General features: G+C 34.1%; 1 protein-coding gene across 8 annotated transcripts in view; it reads left to right on the top strand.

The window, feature by feature from the left end:
- GPHN (gephyrin) overlaps positions 1 to 22,023 on the top strand; it is a 622,612-nt gene that overhangs the window by 147,997 nt on the left and 452,592 nt on the right. For all 8 annotated transcript variants that reach the window (XM_047079492.1, XM_047079490.1, XM_047079491.1 and 5 more), the window contains exon 2: positions 12,420 to 12,498. In XM_047079492.1, the coding sequence (XP_046935448.1) occupies positions 12,420 to 12,498 (79 nt within the window). The remainder of the gene's footprint in view (positions 1 to 12,419; positions 12,499 to 22,023) is intronic.

Raw genomic sequence — 22,023 nt, 5'->3', positions numbered from 1 at the left:
ATTCTCCAGGGAAGTCCCCTGGTCCAGGACTCTTATTTGTTGGGAGATTTTTGATAACTGATACTATTTCTTCACTAGTTATGGGTCTGTTTAAATTTTCTGTTTCTTCCCATTTGAGTTTTGGTAGTGTGTGGATGTTTAGGAATTTGTCCATTTCTTCCAGGTTGTTCATTTTGTTGGCATATAATTTTTTATAGTATTCCCTGATAATTGCTTGCATTTCTGAGGGATTGGTTGTAATAAATCCATTTTCACTCATGATTTCATGTATTTGGGTCCTCTCTCTCTCTCTCTCTTCTTCTTTTTTTTTTTAATTTTTTTTAATTTTTTTTTTTTTTGAGAAGCCTGGCTAGAGGTTTATCAATTTTGTTTATTTTTTCAAAAAACCAACTCTTGGTTTCATTGATCTGTTTTTTTTTGGATTCTATATTGTTTATTTCTGCTCTGATCTTTATTATTTCTCTTCTTCTGCTGGCTTTGGGGTGTCTTTGCTGTTCTACTTCTAGTTCTTTTAGGTATGCTATTAGATTTTGTATTTGGGATTTTTCTTGTTTCTTGAGATAGGCCTGGATTGTAATGTATTTTCCTCTTAGGATTCCCTTTGCTGCATCCCAACGGGTTTGGATTGTTGTATTTTCATCTTCGTTTGTTTCCATATATTTTTAAATTTTTCTCTAATTGCCTGGTTGACTCATTCATTCTTTAGTAGGGTGTTCTTTAACCTCCATGCTTTTGGAGGTTTTCCAGACTTTTTCCTGTGGTTGATTTCAAGTTTCATAGCATTGTGATCTGAAAGTGTGTATGGTATGATCTCAATTCTGTTATATTTATTGAGGGATGTTTTGTGGCCCAGTATGTGATCTATCTTGGAGAATGTTCCATGTGCACTCAAGAAGAAAGTATATTTTGCTGCTTTGGAATGTAGAGCTCTAAATATATCTGTCAAGTCCATCTGGTCCAATGTATTGTTCAGGGCCGTTGTTTCTTTACTGATTGTCTGTCTAGATGATTTGTCCATTGCTGTAATTGGAGTATTAAAGTCCACATTCTTACCACATTCTTATAAGTAAGATTGCTTATGTTTGTGATTGTTTTATATATTTGGGTGCTACCGAATTTAGTGCATAGAAATTTATAATTGTGTAGCTCTTCCTGATGGATAGACCCTGTAGTTATCATATAATGCCCTCCTTCATCTCTTATTCAGACTTTAATTTAAAGTCTAGTTTGTATAAGTATGGCTACTTCAGCTTTCTTTTGACTTCCAGTAGCATGATAGCCAGTTCTCCATCCCCTCACTTTCAATCTGAAGGTGTCCACAGGTCTAAAATGAGTCTCCTGTAGACAGTAAATAGATGGATCTTGGTTTTTTTGTTTGTTTGTTTGTTTTTTATTCATTGTGATACCCTATGTCTTTTGATTGGAACATTTAGTCCATTTATATTCAGTGTTATTATTGAAAGATGGGTTTAGAGTCATTGTGTTATCTGTAGGTTTCATGCTTGCAGTGATGTCTCTGGTACTTTGTGGTCCTTGGAACATTTCACTGACAGAGTCCCCTTTGGGATCTCTTGTAGTGCTGGTTTAGTGGTAATGAATTTCTTCAGTTTTTGTTTGTTTGGGAAAACCTTCATTTCTCCTTCTATTCTGAATGACAGGCTTGCCAGTTAAAGGATTCTTGGCTGCATATTTTTCCTGTTCATCGCATTGAAGATTTCCTGCCTTTCCTTTCTGGCCTGCCAAGTTTCAGTAGATAGGTCTGCTGCTACCCTTTTGTTTCTACCTTTGTTTGTTAAGGCCTGTTTTTCCCTAGCTGCTTTCAGAATTCTCTCTTTATCCTTGTATTTTGCCATTTTCACTATATGTCATGCAGAATATTGATTCTAGTTATGTTTGAAGGGAGTTCTCTGTGCCTCTTGGATTTCAGTGACTGTTTCTTTCCCTAGATTGGGAAAGTTCTCAGCTATGATTTGTTCAAGTATACCTTCAGCCCCTTTCTCTCTCTCTCTTCTTCTTCTGGAAATCCTATAATATGGATATTGTTCAGTTTTCTTGAATCACTTAGTTCTCTAATTCTCCCCTCATGATCCTGGATTTTTTAAATCTTTCTCAGCTTCCCCTTTTTCCATAATTTCATCTTCCAATTCACTTATTTTCTCCTCTGCCTCTTCAGTCCACACTGTGGCTGCCTCCATTTTATTTGCACCTCATTTATAGCATTTTTACATTCATCGACTATGTTTTAGTCCCTTGATGTCTGTAGCAATAGATTCTCTGCTGTCTTCTATGCATTTTTCAAGCCCAGTGATTAATTTTGTGACTGTTATTCTAAGTTCTTGTTCAGTTATGTTGCTTATATCTATTTCGATCAATTCTTTAGCTGTTACTTCTTCCTGATATTTCTTTTGAGGAGAATTCTTCTGTTTCATCATTTTGGCTAGTTTTCTGTCCGTTTTGAATTTTTAAAGCTTGTTATGTGCTGTGCACCTGTGAGCACTGCTATATTTATAAAGGGGGCTGATATACTGTCCATGGCCTGGCCCTTCAGGAGGTGTTTTTTGGAGAGTGTTATTTGCTGTCATTGTGACTTTGGTTATTTTATTTCCCTACTCATAGTTATGTTTTGGACCTTCCACCGGGTGTGCTTTGATTTATTCCTTGAAGTAGCTCTGGAAAGGAAAACAGACAAACAGAAAACAAAAACATGCAAACACACAAACAAAACAAACAAAAACAAAAAAACTAAAAGCTAAAAACAATCCAAAAGCAAAAAAATCAGAAACACCAGCTAGAAGCAAAGAACAGGGTGGATGTGGTACTGATGGAAGAGCACATACAAAGAGAAATGACAGGGGTGGAGAAAAAGAAAAAATAAACATTGACCAGGCAGAGAGACTAAAAGGCTTAAGAGAGAGAGAGAGAGAGAGAAAGGAAAATAAGGAAGGGAAAAAGAAATTTAGATAAAGTTACTTAGAGAAACTATACTGCTTGATTATTCCAAAGAGAGAGAGAAAGGAATATAAAGAAGGAGGTGTAGAGCATGTATCAAGAGAATGGATTAAATGTGTCTGTGCAAACAAACCAATAACCAGAGTAATCAGCCTAGTGGAGGGAGAGTTAAGAAGCAAAATGGAATGGACAATACATCTATATAACAAGAATTGTCCTAGAATTATTCCAGGCAATTCATCAGCGCTGGTCTGGAGGAGGGGTCTGTTTTGGGCATCGTCTATCCCGCTCCAGAAGACAGGCAGTTACCCAGGACTGAGGGGCGTGGTTTGGTATAGGCTGGTCTCGCCTCCACTGTGGTTCCCATGGACCAATCCCTGAGGCCCCACCTTGGTGGTGGTGAGGAGGAAAATGGCCACCCCCCAGTCACTTCTCCATTACCCGGTGAGCCACGTCACTCCTTTGGAGCCATCCTCACTGTGTCCTGGCGCAGATGAAGCTGTCTTACTCCGCCGACTCCTTAACTCCTGCTCCATGAGTCCGGGTACTTGGGAAGCACCTCCTGATATGTAGTCCCTGCTGGTTTTGTCCTATGCCACAGTACTTCAGGGGAGGGGACCAGTTCCTGCTGTGGACTGCGCCCCTGATCTACCACGAAACCCAGAGGTTGGTCCCCTCCTCCCCAGGTGTGCACAGGAGAGCTTGCCCCAGTTCGACAATGGGATCTGCAGTTAGAAATCCTCTAACCTGTAGTTAGAGATGGGACCCCTCTCCGTCCTGGTCTGAGGTTTTTTTCTGTTGTCCAGATATAGGCCTACACTTTCCCAGCTGCTCTTTCTCTTCCCTTTGTTTCTCTGCAGAAGGGGATTCCTCCCCTCCATGTCTATGCTGCCCATTTTATCTTCCCCAGTTCGCAACCACCCACCTATGGCCCATCAAGTTGTCCCAGTTTCTCCCTGGTAGACTCAGTGTCTTTTCCTCTCAGGCTCTGGGTTCAAAGTCCTTTGGCTTCAGCCCTTCTTTGTTTGAGAGACGTGGGAAGTACCGATCTCCCTACTTCTCCACCATGTTGGTCCCTCTCCCAGTGTTTATTTATTTTTGAGAGAGAGATAGAGCACAAGCATGGGGGTGGGGGAGGGCAGGGAGAGAGGAAAACACAGAATCCGAAACAGGCTCCAGGCTTTGAGCTGTCAGCACAGACCCTGACCCTGGGGCTTGAACCCACCAACCGTGAAATCATGACTTGAGCCCAAGTCAGATGCTTAACCGACTGAGCCACCCAGGTGCCCCAAAATTATTTAAAATTAAAGAAATGATAGTTGTGAAATGATTATAGTATAATATCTTTTGCAAAAAAGCATTGTTTTGGCTTATAATTTTGGGTTGAATACATTAAGAAAATTACCAAAATTTAATCACTATTATTTATTGTAGTTTGTTGTTCATTTACACCATTCAGTTTGTTTGGTAATAGTACTTTGTGCTTAGTTTACCTTTTTTTTTTTTTTTTTTAAGAAGAGTTCAGGGAAATTTTAGTTGGTAGGAAATCATAGGACTTAGGCATGGAAGAAAATTTAAAGTAGTGTCTGAGGATAGATAATTAGTTATAGGAAAATCTGTTTTGAAATGAGTCTGCTTAAAATAAGGATCAGAATTTGGTGTAAAATATGGATCAGAATACTAATATTCATATAGAATTGAAAGGAATTATGAGTCACCAAAAATATCTTGAAAAAGAAAAAACAAAGTTGGGGAACTCACAGCTCCCAATTTAATAACTCACAACAAACCATAGTAATCAGAACAATGTGATATTGGCATAAGAGTAGACAAATAGATCAAGAAAATATAATGTACTCCAGAATAGCCCATATGTGTATAGGTAATTGATTTTTCAAAGAGAGCCAATATCATTCAATAGGGAAAGAATTGCCTCTTGAACAAATGTTGCTTGAACAACTAGGTAAACACTTGTTTGTCAAAGAAAGAAGTCAGACTCTTACCCTCACACAATGTACAAACATTAGCCCAAAATGGATAAAAGACCTAAAGAGTTGAAACTATAAAATACCTAACAAGAAAGCATATGGGAAATTCCTCATGATCGTGGATTTGGTAATGGTTTCTTAAATATGACACCAAATAAAAAATAGACAAATTGAAATTCATCAAAATTAAAAACTTTTGTACATTCAAGGACACTATCAAGAGGACATAATGACAACCCACAGAATGGGATTAAAAACTTGCAAATCATACGTGTGATAAGGGTCTAGTATCCGGAGTATATAAATACATCTTACAAGTCAACAACAGAAAGATCAACCACTGAATTAAAAAGTATACAAAGGGCTTGAATAGACATTTTTCCCAAGAAGATATACAAATAGCCATTAGCACATGGAAAGATGCTCAACACCATTTATCATTAGGAAAATGTAATCACAACCACAATGAAATGATACTTTACACCCCACTATTATGACTGAGTTAAAATGACCGTAATGGCTGGTGGTGAAATGGGACCCTCTTACATTGCTGGTGGAATGTAAAATAGTGCAAATGCTTTGGAAAACAATTTTATAGTTCCTCAAACAAATTAAACATGAAATTATCATATGATCAGCAATTCAGTTTCTTGGTATATACCCCCCAAAATTGAAAACAAGTGCAATATAAGTACTTGTACATACATGCTCATTCAGCACTATTCACAATAGCCAAAAAATGGAATCAGCCCAAATGGCCAAAAGGGTGATTGGATAGACAAAAGTGGTACTTACATACCATGGAAGTAGGTGGAATATTATCTAGCCAATGGAATATTATCTAACCATTCAGAGGAACGAAGTAATGCAACATGGTACAGCATAGATGAAGCTTGAAAATATTATGCTACGTGAAATAATCTAGACAAAAAAAAAATCACATATGCTTCCATTTGTATGAAATATCCAGAATAATTAAATCCACAGGGATAGAAAGTAGATTGGTGGTTGCCAGGGATTAGGGGAAGGGAGGAATAGGGACTTGCTGCTTAATGGGTAGCAGGTTTTCTCTTAGAATGATGAAAATGATTTTGGAAATAGAGGTAGTGGTTGCAAAACATTGTGAATGTACTAAATGTCACTGAACGTTACACTTTAAAATGGATAATTTTGAAAAATAAATAATTTTGTATTATACGAATTTCACCTTAATAACTAAAACAAAATAGATTTATCTTGAAAAATACGGGGCATCTGGGTGGCTCAGTTGGTTAAGTGCTGGAGTTCAGCTTCAGGTCAGGTCATGATCTCACGGTTCGTGGGTTTGAGACCCATGTCAAGCTCTGTGCTGACAGCTCGGAGCCTGGAGCCTGCTTCAAATTCTGTATCTCCCTCTCGCTCTGCCCCTCTCCCACTCACGCTCTGTCTGTCTCTCTCTCTCAAAAATAAATAAACGTTAAAAAAATTAAAAAAAAAGAAAAATGTGACTAAGATTTATGCAATCAGTCTCATTTTTCTTATGTCAGTTGTTAATTACATATGTTTAGAATAAACAAGTAACATGCTGAATTTTTGGTGGTATTTTAAAATCATAACATATTGACATTTTCCACTAAACATTTAACTTTCACACTATGATCATAGAAGGGGACAATTTTTAGAAAGGTATGTGGTGTTTCCAAGAACCAGATCTTAAGTTTTTGATACTCAAGTATTTATTTTTTGAAGCACTTATATCAATATCTTTATCTTATTCTGTGATTGTGAACTATTGTTGAATTTGTTCAGTCTAACTTTGAATAAATTAATTAGAATCTCTAGATAGTATAAACTCACATTTTATTTTAATTTTCAGTTGTTTTCACAGAGCCATTTCTTTGGGATTTTATTTCACTTGGGTATTTTGAAACTATGGAATGAATGAGTTTTAAATTGGATCTGTTTTTACTGTCAACTTAGCAATATTCAAGTTGTACCTTATTTTCACGTTCTTAAATATGGACAATACAATAGGTTAAATAAATACTGAATTCTTACCAAGCTGTATTTTAAACAAGAATTTTTGGTGATAGAAATACTTTTGTTATAGGAAAGTTCTTCCTGACCAGAACAAGATAGAATATAAATGTCATCCTGAAAGAAAGAAATGACTAGATCTTTCACACTATAGCTTCTAGTAATCAGACGGAATAATCCATAATAGTAGGACTGAGAAAATACATTATAAAGATTTTATCAAAGATCATATTGATTATACATAATACTTGTTGTAAGTAGGAAAATGAACATGAAGTGTTCAGCACATAATGTCAACTATTACTTTGATTGTAAATCATAAAAAAATGACTATATACAAAAATAACATTTATAATTAGCCGAGAACCTCGTTAGGATCCATTTCATAAATATTTCTAAGTATATACTGAGTTTGAATGCTGACTCTTGCTGACTGTAGGCAAACTGTGATTCTCACCTATAAAATACTGATGAGTAGAACTAATACTCTTCTGAGGTGTGTGTATGTATATGTGTTTCAGCCTCTATAAAAATTTCTTCAGTGTTTTTTTCAAATATAAATACAGCTCTTTAGCTTAAAGTGGAAATGGATGTCATTGATCTGAGATACCTCCATAAAACCCATGAGATATGACGCATGGTTAGCTAACCACTTAACTAGATGATCCGTAATGTTTTATTCTACTTTAAAAGCCGTAATTCTTTAATAATGCTTTGAGTTGAAATTTAGTGTCTTATAATGAATTTTAGTTGTATAACTTTTATGTGTTTTGAAGTTATGGAAATGTAGGAGAATCCAGAATATGTGAATGATTGACAAGAACTATGGTCTGTATATGGTATAGTGGTTAAGAGTCGAAGGTCTAGAGTTACAGCATCTAGATTTTCCCAGTACTTCTATTTATTAGCTATATGATTGATAGGATGTTTAATCTCCCCATGCTTCACTATCTTCATCTGTAAAATAGTAACACAGATAGGCTTATCACTGGATGATAAAGAAGATTAAGTGAAATAATAAATATGAAATTCTTAACATATAACAAGTACCAATTATTTTCTTGATTATAGATCCAAAAGTTTAACATTTTCAGGGAAAAGTGCATATGATTGGACAAGAACTCTGCTAGAGTCCATTTTACAAATATTTCTTTCTTTAAAAAAAAAATGTTTATTTTGAGAGAGAGAGAGAGAGCGCAAGCGTGCAGAGGAGGGGCAGAGAGAGAGAGGAAGACAGAGAATCCCAAGCAGAATCTGCACTGACAGCACAGAGCCCAATGCGGAGCTAGAACTGCAAGATCATGACCTGAGCCAAAATCAAGAGTTGATTTCCCAGGCACTCCAATTTTACAAGTATTTCTAATTTTTCTTTGTGTCCTTCCAAGTTAATTATTGTATCAATTTAAAACAGATTGAAGTTCAAGTTTATAATTTTCATGTTAGTACCATAGTTTGACCACGTTACTGTTATAATTTCTTCCATTTTATCTGATATTTGTGGTGACATGTTGAAAACATTTTATTAGTCTGTGGAATGAAGAGTGTAGTAGTTCCTGTAATCATATACTGTGGGAAAAGAAAGAGTAAATTATGGTGATCCAAAATGATTGATTTTAATGTGTTTACATACAAAAAATCATGTTCATTTTCTTCTTAAAAAGTACTATATTCTTATTTACAATGAAAAAAACAAAATTTGTTGTGTTGGTAAAAAATAAAACTTTAAATATGATATACGTTGTTAGGCACCTAAAGTTTTAGAATTTTTGTTAACAGACTATTTTAGGTTTCTTCCTCTGTTTTTTTTTTAAATTTTTTTTTTCAACGTTTATTTATTTTTGGGACAGAGAGAGACAGAGCATGAACGGGGGAGGGTCACAGAGAGAGGGAGACACAGAATCGGAAACAGGCTCCAGGCTCTGAGCCATCAGCCCAGAGCCTGACGCGGGGCTCGAACTCCCGGACCGTGAGATCGTGACCTGGCTGAAGTCGGACGCTTAACCGACTGCGCCACCCAGGCGCCCCTCTTCCTCTGTTTTTAACTTAAAATTTGGATGGGACATGAATTTTAGAAAAGTCCCTTCTTTAGCAAAACTCATTTCACAGGTAGCTGACTAGCAAGCCTTTAAAGGAGCAAAGGTTTATTCCATTTTAATTAAGCCTCCAAAATTTTCAGGCTCTTGAAGTTTATAAATAAGCTCTTATATTTGCCAAATTAGGCAAGAAACTTTATGAGAACAAATTTTATGATATATTATGGCTTCAATTTTAGTTCAGCTCAGCAGGAAACCACTTTATTTACACTGTGTCAACATTTTATTTTTTTCCTTTGGCCCTATTCAGGCAATGGTGTAATAAAGAGCATTTGTATTAAAATTACAAAAAGGAAATTTGTAAATCAACAGGTTGAGATCAGTGTCTGTTAAATATGGAATGAAAATTATATATTAATGAAAATCATTTCACTCGTGGCAGAAAAAAAAGTGGGGAATATCTTTTTGGATTTAATAAAAAAATCCAAACTTTATTCAACTTCAAATATTTTTAAAGCATCATTGTTTATAGGTATTATCATTAAATTCAGAGAGAGATACAGATGTATAATTTTCAGGGACTTCTAAAAAAGGGAATATAAAATCCAAATAAAATATTAGGTACTGAATCTTTGAAAGGAATCAGGCAAATGTCATATTATCTTTGATCCTTCTGTAGGTTAGAAATGACTAAGTTATATATAATAAAATTGTTAAATTGAAATAGAAAATAATCAATACTTAATATTTATGCTACAAATAAAAAATATAAGTAAAGTTTTATTTTGCCTTTAATTTGGGGATGGATATTTTATCAAGGTATATACTTTTAGATTTCCAGTTTTCCATCAGGATATTAATATCTTTCCATTGTCTTCTGGATTCCATAGTTTATGTTGAATAATCAGCTGTACGGTTTATTGTTTTTTTCCTTTGAAAGTGATGTGTCCTTTGTCTCCTCCTGGCTTTTTTTAAGATTTCTTACCATCTTTTATTTTCAGTGGTTTGACTGCTGGGTGTTGTGTTATTTTACTTTTTCCAATGTGGGGTTTGATGTTCCTCCTGAGTCAGTGAATTAGTGTGTTGTATCAGTTTTGGAATATTCTCAGCTGTTTTCTAAAAATATTGCTTTGCCCCATTCTCTCAACCAAAGCTGGAGTCATATACTCAACTACAATTACATTGGGCTGTTTGATTTCCACATGTTTCTTTTCCTCTGATCTTTTCACCTTCCCCCTCCCCCCATTGCTTCTGTTTGGATATTTTCTACTGATCTCTTCATGTTCACAAATCCCGTGTTTTCTGTGTTGAGTCAGCTCAACCACTGATTTCTTAATTTCAGATATTGTGTTTTCAATTCTAAAATTACTATTTGATTCTTTTTCATAGATTTTAATTCTTTGCTGAAATTTTACTTCTTTCATCAAGTGTGAATATTTTTCCGTATCTTCAACTTCTGTTAAATAGGTTTTTTTAAAGTTTAAGTTTTTGTAAAGTCCTTATCTTCTGATTCTGTATCATCTGTGTGTCACTATAGACATACACACACACAGACACACACACACACACACATATAATTTTTTCTTTTTGTTATTGGTCACATTTTGTAATTTCTGTAATATACCAAATACTATTTATTATAAGATCATAGAAATTAATGTAAATGTTATTTAGTGTTAAGTGCCAGTCACTTTAACTCAACTTCAAATTGAGATGGATAGAGTGAAAACTTTAGGTATATACTTAGTCTACCTCGGGTTTTAAATGTCTTTAAGGGCAAAACCTGTTGTGTGCCATATTTCTGATGTGACTTTGTACTTAAGTACTGTGAAATTATGAGAAATTTTACTTTATCTTTTGAGTTCTGTCCCCTTTGCACCCCCTCCCCACATCCCACCTCCCACCTTGCTTGTGGTTGAGAGTAAATTATTCTTGGGGGAGATCTGAAGTTCTACACTGAAAGTGGTAGGCTCCACCTACTGTAATATGACTTTGACTCCTAATCACCACAGTACTATAGAAAACATTATTTGCCCTCTGACCCATTTTTTTCCTCCTCATTCCAAGTCATCTTGTGCAGTCCTGGTCCTCAGCAAATCTCCAGCAGAAAACTGTCTATGTTTTAGAGTTCCAATGGATTTCAGTCTGTCGTGCCAGCCTGTGAACCATCAAGAACTATGCTGGTTTCTCTTTTCCCTAGTAGTGTTCCTCTTTCTGACTCTTAGGTTATAAGTGGCAAATCCTCCTAGAAATGAAAATAATAAGAAGCTTGACTCACCTAAGAAGTGATACCACTTTTCTCCTCATTTATCCTTATTAGCTCACGTTGTTGTCTAATATCTTTAAAAATATAACTTGGAGGGACAACTTACCTTTTTTTCCCCTAGTTGTTGTGGAATCAGTGATTTGCCACTATATGTTGGTAATTTAGTTTTATAAAAGTAAGAACAAAATTTAGACGTATGTGTTTAGTCTTTTCTGTGTTGTATTTTTTTTTATTATTTTAATTTTTAAATTTTATTTAAACCCCAGTTAGTTAAAATACAGTGTAATAATGATTTCTGGAGTAGAATTTAGTGATTCATCACTTACATAGAACACCCAGTGCTCATCTCAACAAGTGCCCTCTTTATTGCCCATCATCCATTTAGCCCATCCCCCTACCTAACACCCCACCAGCAACCCTCAGTTTGTTCTCTGTATTTAAGAGTTTCTTATGATTTGCCTACCTCTCTGTTTTTATCTTATTTTTCCTTCCCTTCTGTGTTCATCTGTTTTGTTTCTTATATTCCACATATGAGTGAAGTCATATGATATTTATCTTTCTCTGACTTATTCCACTCAATATATACTCTAGTTCCAATCCATGTTATTGCAAATGGTAAGATTTCATTTTATTTGATTGCTGAGTCATATTTCATTTGTGTGTGTGTGTGTGTGTGTGTGTGTGTGTGTGTGTGTGTATACACCCACATATATATAAAACATCTTTATCCATTTGTTAGTTGATGGACATTTGGGTTCTTTCCATAATTTGGCTATTGTTGATAGTGCTTCTATAAACGTTGAGGTGCATGTGCCCCTTGAATCAGCACTTTTGTATTCTTTAGATAAATACCTAGTAGTGTAATTGCTGGGTCGTAAGGTAATTCTATGTTTAATTTTTTGAGGAATCTCCATACTGTTTTCCAGAGTGGCCCTGGCTGTATGTGTTGTATTTATATAAAGTTTGTATGCTTAGATTATTGGTTTGTTATTGAATATTAATATTTGTTGCAAAATCTGCTAGGTCCAGAAATTGATCAACATTACTGTTTGGAAAAATGCCATCCAGAGAGCCAGTTTTAATTTAAAATTCCATTTTGTCAGTAGTAATTGAAATAAAATGTAAACAAAAATTAATTTTCTTTTTCTCTCTCCCTCTCTTGTTTAGTGAGTGATAGTTGCTTCAGGAATCTTGCAGAAGATCGCAGTGGGATAAATCTCAAAGATCTCGTACAAGATCCTTCTTTGTGAGTATTTGGTTTTCATTACTAAGCATAATTCAAAACTTCATGGTTGGTGTGACTTTTTTCAAAAGATTGTAACTAAGAACTGATTTGAGGTTGAGTAGTTTTTCTTTTTTTTTTAAAGTTTATTTATTTATTTTGAGAGTAAGAGAGGGGCAGAGAGAGGGAGAGAGAGAATCCCAAGCAGTCTTTGCACTAACAGATCATTGCAGGGCTCAGTCTCACAAGTTGTGAGATTATGACCTGAGCTGAAATGAAGAGTCAGATGCTTAACCAACTGAGCTACCCAGGCACACCAACTTTTTCTTTTCTAACAATTTGAGTTACATATAGTGGAGTACATCCAATAGTTTCAGTAGAAGTGAAGATATAGAATAGTTTCTTTTTAGAAATAGGTAGTAGAAGAAGACATAGCATTATGATTAACAATGGACTTTCAAGGAGTCTTACTAACGGTTGATCATATCTTGCCAGTGTGGCAGTAGCTACTGAGCAGGGAAATGATGCGTAATTTATTTGCTGGAGAAGGTGCAATTGAATTTGCTCACATTAATTTTAAGTTCGTAATCATTTATAATACTTGTAAGAACAATTAAAAATATAAAATAGTTATAAATAATATATTTGAATATTTAGAATATATTTATAATATTTCATATTAGAAAGCTTTATAAGGAAATAATTTTTGAAGAGCTTTATAGGTTTCAATTTTTAATGTTCTTACTAGTGTCTCTATTTTTTATGAGTTTTTATAATTTTATATTTACTATAAAATATGCATATTATCTTCTGTATGAACATACCTAGATGATCTTACCTCTGGGTAAGATCACCTTTTATTTAAAAAAAAAATAAAGACTAGTTAAGCCTTTGGGAATAGAGAAAAGAAAATGGAATGCTGGCAGGTGCTTTTTTTAATGATATGTGTAATGCATTCAGTAAAATATATTGTAACAGAAAATCAGTCATTCACATCACATATAATCTATATTCCCACAAGTTTTACTAGTAATTCATTGAGTATTTTGTGATGAATGAAACACAAGCATGTATTGAATCTGAAGGATATTGATTCTTTAATGATTTTCCAGTTATTTAAAAAAATACAGTCATAAGACACAGAATCTTGAAAATGACTGAATCTTGAAGTTTATAATGTAATGAATTTACAAATGAGTTTCCAGACTCAAGTCTCTCAGTTCTGTTTCTCTTTTCCTTACTCAAAAGGAATCCGTATTCTTTCTTCATGATTTTTATTCCAGTGAAGACTGACATTTGTCCTTTCAGTCTATAAATATTTAATCAAGAATATAACTATTTTATGTGGCTGTAAATATTCTGAGTAAATTAATGTTGATAACATTTATTTGCATGAAGAGTTCTGTTTTCCATATGGATATGGGAGGAAACTTTATAATTTTTCTGAAAGATTTCATCCATTTGAATGAATAACGTAAATTGTTCCATTATTGTACTATTTGTAAAGCATATTTTTGGTCACAGTAGTAGTATTTATCTGTGTAATGTAGTCTTTGTGGAAAAGATGTGTTCCTGTAGACTTTAATAATATAAAAGCCATGGAGAATTATACTTGAATAATTGATTATAACAATGAGTTATAGCGTTCTGAGAGAATTTGATACTTCTTCCCAGAGTACAGAATGATATTCATCATGCACTAAATTTTACGTTCAATCTTAGTATTCTTAGAAGAATTTATCTCAGATTACTACTGTATGGGCTGAACAAAATTATTCTAAGTCTCTGGTTTTAAATAGCATATATCTTAATTTAGCATCATTCTTTTAACTTGGCATTAGTCTTGAATGTAAGAATTTAGTGATAATTTGTTCTTGCCTTTGCCACTTGGATTTGGAAAGAACTTTTTTATGAAGAATTGTCAAAATGTACTATTAATGACTCAATTCATATTTTAGAGACGTATTTGTTCCTTAGCAAAGCTCTTTAAGGAAGGAAGTGTCCTGTGTAGAAAAATGATGTATTTTTTTCAGTTGTTACTATGGGAAATATTTTATTCTGAGTTATCATTCTATAGCAGTATTCACTTAATAGATACCTCATGGGTAAGGATTTTTCTTTTTGTTAAAGCCATTTACTTCTCTTCTGTCCTAAACTCCTGACAGAAGTCTTTACTATTTGTTCATTGATTCGTGTACACTACATAGTTCTATAGAAGTTGAATTGTTTATGTTGCATCATTGAGTTGAAAATATGTCGGAAATGTTTTTACAAAACCTCCTCCTTATAAAAGTAGTTTGATGAGACCTCCACACTAGTATAAGGTTTGTTAAAATTGCATACATATGTGATTTTAATAAATGCTCCAAATAAAAAATATTACGGTATGATATGTGTATTTAATGAGTGCTTTATGTATTTACCTATTTGGTAGACTTATGACTTACCTACTTGAGCTGCTGATGTTGAAAGTAGGTGATGTGTAAAGAATAATTAAGTCTTCCAATCACTAAGGCTGTTATAAGGAAAACAGAAGAAAGAAGGAAAAATTAAGCTGAAGAGAACCCATGGTATCTGGCCAATATTGACACTTGGAGCAGTATGTAGTTTGTCGTAATTGGATAAATGAGCAAGTATGGAATTTCTGTGGACAAAGTACAAATATCAAATCAAATCAAGTGTGTGTGTGTGTGTGTGTGTGTGTGTGTGTGTGTGTCTATAAATGGATGAGTGAAGTTTTAAGGGTTTACTGCTTCAGAGGAGAATGAAAGGCAGAAAAGGAAGTGACTAAATCATACTTTCAAATCTGTGTCAGGGCAGTGGAATAATGTGATAGGTCCTCCGTAATTTATCTAGGTTGTGTATAATACACTCCCCAAGATTTTGCTTCCATTGTATAGTAAAACTAATTATTGGACTTGAATGAACTGAGTGAGCTATGATACAAGAACATGATGGTGGGATGCTCTGGGAGAAAAAGTTGAGAAGGTTGTGAATACCTAAGAAAAACTTTCTGGACTTATTACCAACTTCTGATCTGCTTTAATAGTGAGAACAGAATGTAACTTTTGGGAAAATTGAAGTAAAGGGGATGGATACTTGAGAAATTCTCTTTTTGATAGTTATTCTGAGAATACTTGTTTCTATCACAGTCTTGCAGGGGTTAAATGTAAGACCAAGTAGAAGAACTTGACATTCTTTTCTAATGAATGTGTTTAAGGATTTGTTTGAAGTAGTAACTTTCTGCATGTCGAATTTTGAAATAAACAATTTAACTGTTTTAATAGCTCATCTTATATTTAGGATTATAAGTGTTTTAAGATGGATTTCTTAACTCTGTGTGTATAATGTATTGAGTTGTGTTATAAGACCTCTTGTTTTAGTTGGGGTCTCTCAATGGCACATTGAAAAGCATTGTCAAATTTAAGTTGACGTTTCAACATATTAGAAACATACCCAATGTGATATACTTTTAATATATATAAGAAGTTATTCTTAGCATGATATAATTAATTTTTGTTTCTTTAAGTGGAAGGACGCATGCTATTTACATTATGAAAAATCATTTATGCTACTTGTAATCTATGCTAGAGATATGACATTACATGCAAATGAAACACTATATAATGTTCTTTAAGTTATGTTTAGTTGTATTCTTTATAGAGGTAACTCAAAAATACTTTTAAATCTCTATTGACTATGTGCTGAAGATGAAAGATAAAACATATTACCATATTTATACCTTAGATTTCCTATTACTTAATTATAATCTATTTAACACAAATAATTATTTGAACTCAAATTCATTTATAGAAATTATTAAAGCTGTTTAAGAATCAAAAGAGGAAAAATAACTTAAGAATGAAAAGGGCTAACAGAATTGGACATCTGTTTGTATAATTCATTGTGTTGATGGTGATTATGTTTGTGGGTATGGTGGGTATGTGTTGTTTTATTTAATTTGAAGAAGCTTTTAAAAATCTAGGACCATCCTATGTGTGTTATGTAAGGTAATTATAGGAACAGTTGTTTAATTCATAGCAGAATTGGCCATCTTGTGACACTAGAAATATGATTCATAATGTAGGATAGTAATAATTTTACTTACAAATAGGGAAAGTTTATATTCTTTGAGAATTTTGCACAACATGACAAATATGTCAGTCTTGGGTTTTTTTTTTTCTTTATGGTACTCAGAGTATATTTTCAATTGTTTCAGTAATACCAAGATTTTGAAAAAAAGATATTACCAATTTATAACCTCTTATGATTAATAAAAAAGGATGATTCAATAGAATAGACCTTAATTCTGAATTCTGGGTAAATTATATTATGAATGAATAAATACTTTTTCTTGTCAATGTTCTAGGTTATTTCTTTTAATTGTCATGAAATAAACATAACATAATATTTACCATCCCAACCAATTTTAAATGTAAAGTTCAGTAATGTTAAATATATACACACTGTTATACAACCAATCCTAGAAGTTTTTCATCCTTCAGAACTGCAACTCGATACTACCATTAAACAATAACTCCCCATCCCCCCAACCCCCAGCCTCTGGCAACTCATGTTGTACTTTCTGTTCCTATGATTTTGACTATTGTAGAAATCTCATATAAGTGGGATCATGCAATATTTGTCTTTTTGTGACTGGCTTATTTCACTTGACATAATAATCCCAAGGGAATTCTTCCATGTTGTAGCATGTGTCAGAGTTTCCTTCCTTTTTAAGGAAGAATAATATTCCATTGGATATATGTACACCACATTTTGTTCATGTTCATCCATCAGTGAACACAGGGTTGCTTCTATTTTTTGTTTATTGTGAATAATACTGCTATGAACATAGATGTGCAAATTATCTCTTTAAGATTCTGCTTTCAGTTCTTTGGTTGTATACCCAGGAGCAGAGTTGCTGTATCATATGGTAATTCTGTGTTTAATTTAAAAAATATATATATTTTTTTAACATTTATTTGTTTTTGAGACAGAGAGAGACAGAGCATGAACAGGGGAGGGGCAGAGAGAGGGAGACACAGAATCTGAAACAGGCTCCAGGCTCTGAACTGTCAGCACAGAGCCCGACGTGGGGCTCGAACTCACGGACTGTGAGATCATGACCTGAGCCGAAGTCGTACGCTTAACCAACCAAGCCACCCAGGTGCCCCTCTCTGTTTAATTTTTGAAGAACTGCCATACTGTTTTTTTCCATAGCGACTGCACCATTTTATATTCTCACCAACAGTGTACAAGGGTTCCGATTTCTACTTCCTCACCAACACCCATTATTTTCTGTTCTGTTTTGTTGTTGTTGTTGATAGTACCATCCTAATGGGCGTGAGGTGATATGTTCTTGGTATTTTTTTAATTTTTTTTTAACATTTATTTATTTTTGAGAGACAGAGAGAGAGCATGAGTGGGGGAGGGGCAGAGAGAGAGGGAGACACAGAATCTGAAGCAGGCTGCAGGCTCTGAGCAAGCTGTCAGCACAGAGCCTGATGCGAGGCTCGAACCCACAAACTGAGATCATGACCTGAGCTGAAGTCGGATGCTCAACCGACTGAGCCACCCAGGCGCCCCTGTTCTTGGTATTTTTAATTGAACTTCATTCCTTTACATTTTGTCTTTTTAATGATTTCAGTGTAACTCATCTAGACATTAAAGAAAAATGGTTGTTGTGATACTCTGGTATATTGTGCAGTAAACTGTACAAAACTATTTTACTTCCTTTCATTATCATAATGAAGATTATAAAGTGTAAATATGTAATTTCATAACAATAGCATTTCAATGAATTTATTTCCCTTATTTTGTATTGTATCACTTGCCTTGTATTACTGCAATTCCTGTTACACCTCATCTGTAAGGATTACTTTTATGTAAAAAAAAAAAAATTTAGTTTTTAGTTAAATGATACCAGATTGGAAATGCAGTATACTAATTAAAAAATAGTAACAATGTGCTAGTAAAAATGTATTTTGATATTATAGATTATTAGTGCTTAATGATGGCATTTCATAGATAAAATTGAATAAAATAGTTGTATCTGATTATAAATTCTTTAGACATGAAAATTTTATTTATTTTAATGTACTTCTTTACAAATCTTACCACCAGGTGAAAACTTCTTTTCATGGTTCTGAAACATAACTTTATCCCCCTGAGTATGTTTGACTTCACACTACAATCTGACTGAGTGATATTTTGGTCCTTTGGATCATGGCATTAAATGTGAAGGAAAAGCAGGATTGCCGTCTGGAAAGCAATCATATCTAAATATAGCCTGTACTTATCTGCTGGTGTTAAGACAGGTTGCTATGGTGAACTGAATTTCTTAAAAATGCCAGTCAGCAGAGGATAAACAGTAGTTTTTGAAGTGGTTATTTTCCATAGAGCTGTACATTCTCATACCACATGTTCAGATAAATGAATTTAGTTAATGTTTTTTATGGTCTATTTGCTAAATTTCAGTTTTAGAGTGTCTTTGAGACCTTTAATTTTATTAAACAAAATACAAGAATTTTTATAATGTTATCCTTTGTTTCTCTGACGATAAATTGATTTGACATGAAAATGGATTTTTTAATGGCAGCTGTTTAAACATTATTGATCATTCAGTTTGTTCTGCTTCCAACAGTTCTGCTAAATCTAAGACAGCTACCAAAGTTGTCTTTGTAATATTACCTCTAAATGTAAGTTTTTATCATTTTTAATCAGGTTCTTTTTTGGGTTGTCTATTTATTGGTTTATACAGTATATATTGGAACAATACAGGTTAATTTAGGTTGGTACTATAGTATTATAGTACTATGTTCTATGTCAGAACTGCACATCAAAAGACTTTGGATTTTACTTTCCTTTTAGAAGACTTTCTCTCATTTATGTCCTTCCATACATTCCTGAGAATGTATATTTTGTGTGGATTTATTTGTTTTAGAATTTAGTAGAAAAGCACTAGTAGATGCTTGTATTAAGTTCTTCAGAACTAGGTTTAACAGACATTGTTTTTGTAGTCAAGGACCATATGATTGAGGATGGACAATATTTGAGTTGAGTTGGCCACCTAAGGCGTATGGATGACCAATACAGTATTAGAGTTTTTAAATGAAATAATGCATCATTTTAATAAGTGGGCTCTTTTATTTTTATAGTACAGAAACCTGAATCAAACTAGCTTAAAATGGAAAATGGGATTTTATTGGCTTAAAGTGTACTTCTCATGGAATCTTGACAGCCTAGAAACCAGATCAGGTATGGAAACCCCAAAGAATAGATTGAGGGAGTTTGTGCAAATGAGTTTGTTTCTTATCCTCTCTCATCATCTATTCTGGTCTTTCTTGGCATTAGTCTCACTTATGACAGTCAGACTTTCTCCATGAAACCAGGAAGATGGCTGCTACTCTAATTTCCTTGCTTCTGGCTCCATGCTGTCTCCTTACTTCCAGCTCTGAAATGTAAAATCTCATGGAAGAGTTCTGAACTCGTTACTCTGGTTAATTTGGTCATTTGACATCAGCCAGTCACTGTTGCAGTCTGTCTTGGTTGATCAGTCATAGGACAGATACTTGTGGCCAGAATGATGGGATACCCAAATTAAATTTCTCTCAGAAAAAGGGAGTAGGTAAACTAAGAGAGATCTACTGTATTCATTTTCAGTTGTTAATTTAAAGAAGAATGTATACATTGTCAAAAATTGTTAATTCTTTAAAATAGAACATTTTGTTTACCTGCACAAAGTATCTCAATTAGATACTGGTAGTGTATCTGCAATAATTTTAAAGGGTATGGTTCAATTAATTGATAATAGTTCCATATTTGCTGATATTATTAACTATTTATATCATATGCACAAATGTGAAATGACTCAGGTGAATTTATTACTTTAGTTACAACTGGCTAGACAGCAGGTGGAATAGTGACAGGTTGTTTCTGTTTTTTCATACTTCTTTCTTAAATAGAAGAATTTCACCACTATAAATCAAAAAGGAAAAGAGTCAAAGATTCTCATTTACCATTCCATTATAATATCTTAACTGAGGAGTGTCATTATAGAGGCATATAAAAGTTTAATGGAACAGTGATGAAGTATTTCAAGGAGAGGTGATCCTTGAAATGAAGCATTTGTTTAAAAAGAAAAAGTGAAGGAAAGAAGGAAGGTAGGGAGATGGAGAGGCAGGAAGAGACTAGGGGACTGAGAAAGAGAAGAAGGAAAGAAAAAGAGGGCAGAGAGAGAAAGGGGAAAGACTGATTATGAGAAAGAATGGAAACTCTGTATGTTATCCTGTTTAGAAATGCAGTTTGGGTTAAGTGAATGAGAGTCTAGAAGGTTAAAACTAATGATTAAAACAAAGTTTTGATATCCATGTATTTAATGTATCCCGAATACATCGACACATCTGACATTAATGGTCAGAGTGAACAAATGGATGATTGCACTGTCTACTTATATTACTTTTATATTGCTGTGTGATAAATTACCACAAACTTGCTGGCTTAAAAAAACCCCACACATTTATTATCTCACAGCACCATGAGTCAGGATTTTGAACAGAGTTTAGCTGGATCCTCTCCTCAGGGTTTCCAAAGATTGTAACCTAGGAATTGATTGGGTTGCATTTTCATTTGGAGGCTTGACTAGGGAAGAATTGCTCCAAACTAATTCAGGTTGTTGGCAGAATTCATATCCTTGTTTTATATGGCTGAATGCTCTGCTTTTTTCTGGGTGTTGACTATTTTCCATCCAGAGCTCCCATCATCTTTGCCAAATAAGTTTGCCTAACAGTGATATAGTGGCACCTTTCCAATATTCTTTTGGTTAGAAGGAAGTCCCAAGTTCCACCCATATGGGGGGAGGGGATTACACAAACGTATGAATACCAGGAGATGGAATCAGTGGAGGTCACCTTAGGGTCACACTACTTTTGAAATTTTCTTTCCTACATGGAGTCATATTCAATAAGTTTAATTCTGTTAATGGAGAGATATAAAAACCAAAACTCAACTGATTTGTGATTTATCTCAGCTCATAGAACTGCATAGTGATAGGCTGCCTGACAACCAGATATTGTGCTCTTTCCACTTCCAGCTTTAGTTTTTACTGTTTTGGTTTTGTTATCAGTTAAAATTTTTTTTCTGTTTTATTGAGAGAAAATTGACACATAGTCTGTAATTTTAAGGTGTGTAGCACAATGACTTGACTTGGCATTTGACTTTAATTTGTGTTCTAAGTTTATAAAATATATGACTACATCTTGGCACTGACATTAAAATATTTGAAAATATTTTTTCTGCATGGTCTGTAGGTATATAATTTTTGACCATTTAATTGTTCTCTCACAATTAAGTTTTCTATCATCTGTATATCTATTTTTCTCCTCAATTTTGCTTTGGAGGAGGAGGAACAGAACTTTTGTTTCTCTTGGTTTGGACTTAGGTTGGCCAAATCTGAGGAGCGAGACTATAGAGACTAAAAGTGAGACTGAGAGTGAGATTTAACACCTACAAAGGAAAAGCATCAATGGAATAATGGCAATTGAGTCCACT

Source organism: Lynx rufus, unplaced genomic scaffold (assembly GCF_022079265.1).
Source record: "Lynx rufus isolate CCGP_SWC_20201006 ecotype Redwood Valley unplaced genomic scaffold, mLynRuf1.p SCAF_17, whole genome shotgun sequence".
Taxonomy (NCBI): Eukaryota; Metazoa; Chordata; class Mammalia; order Carnivora; family Felidae; genus Lynx; species Lynx rufus.
The sequence above is the reverse complement of the archived record's forward strand: the minus strand, read 5'-3'. Positions and strand labels throughout refer to the sequence as shown.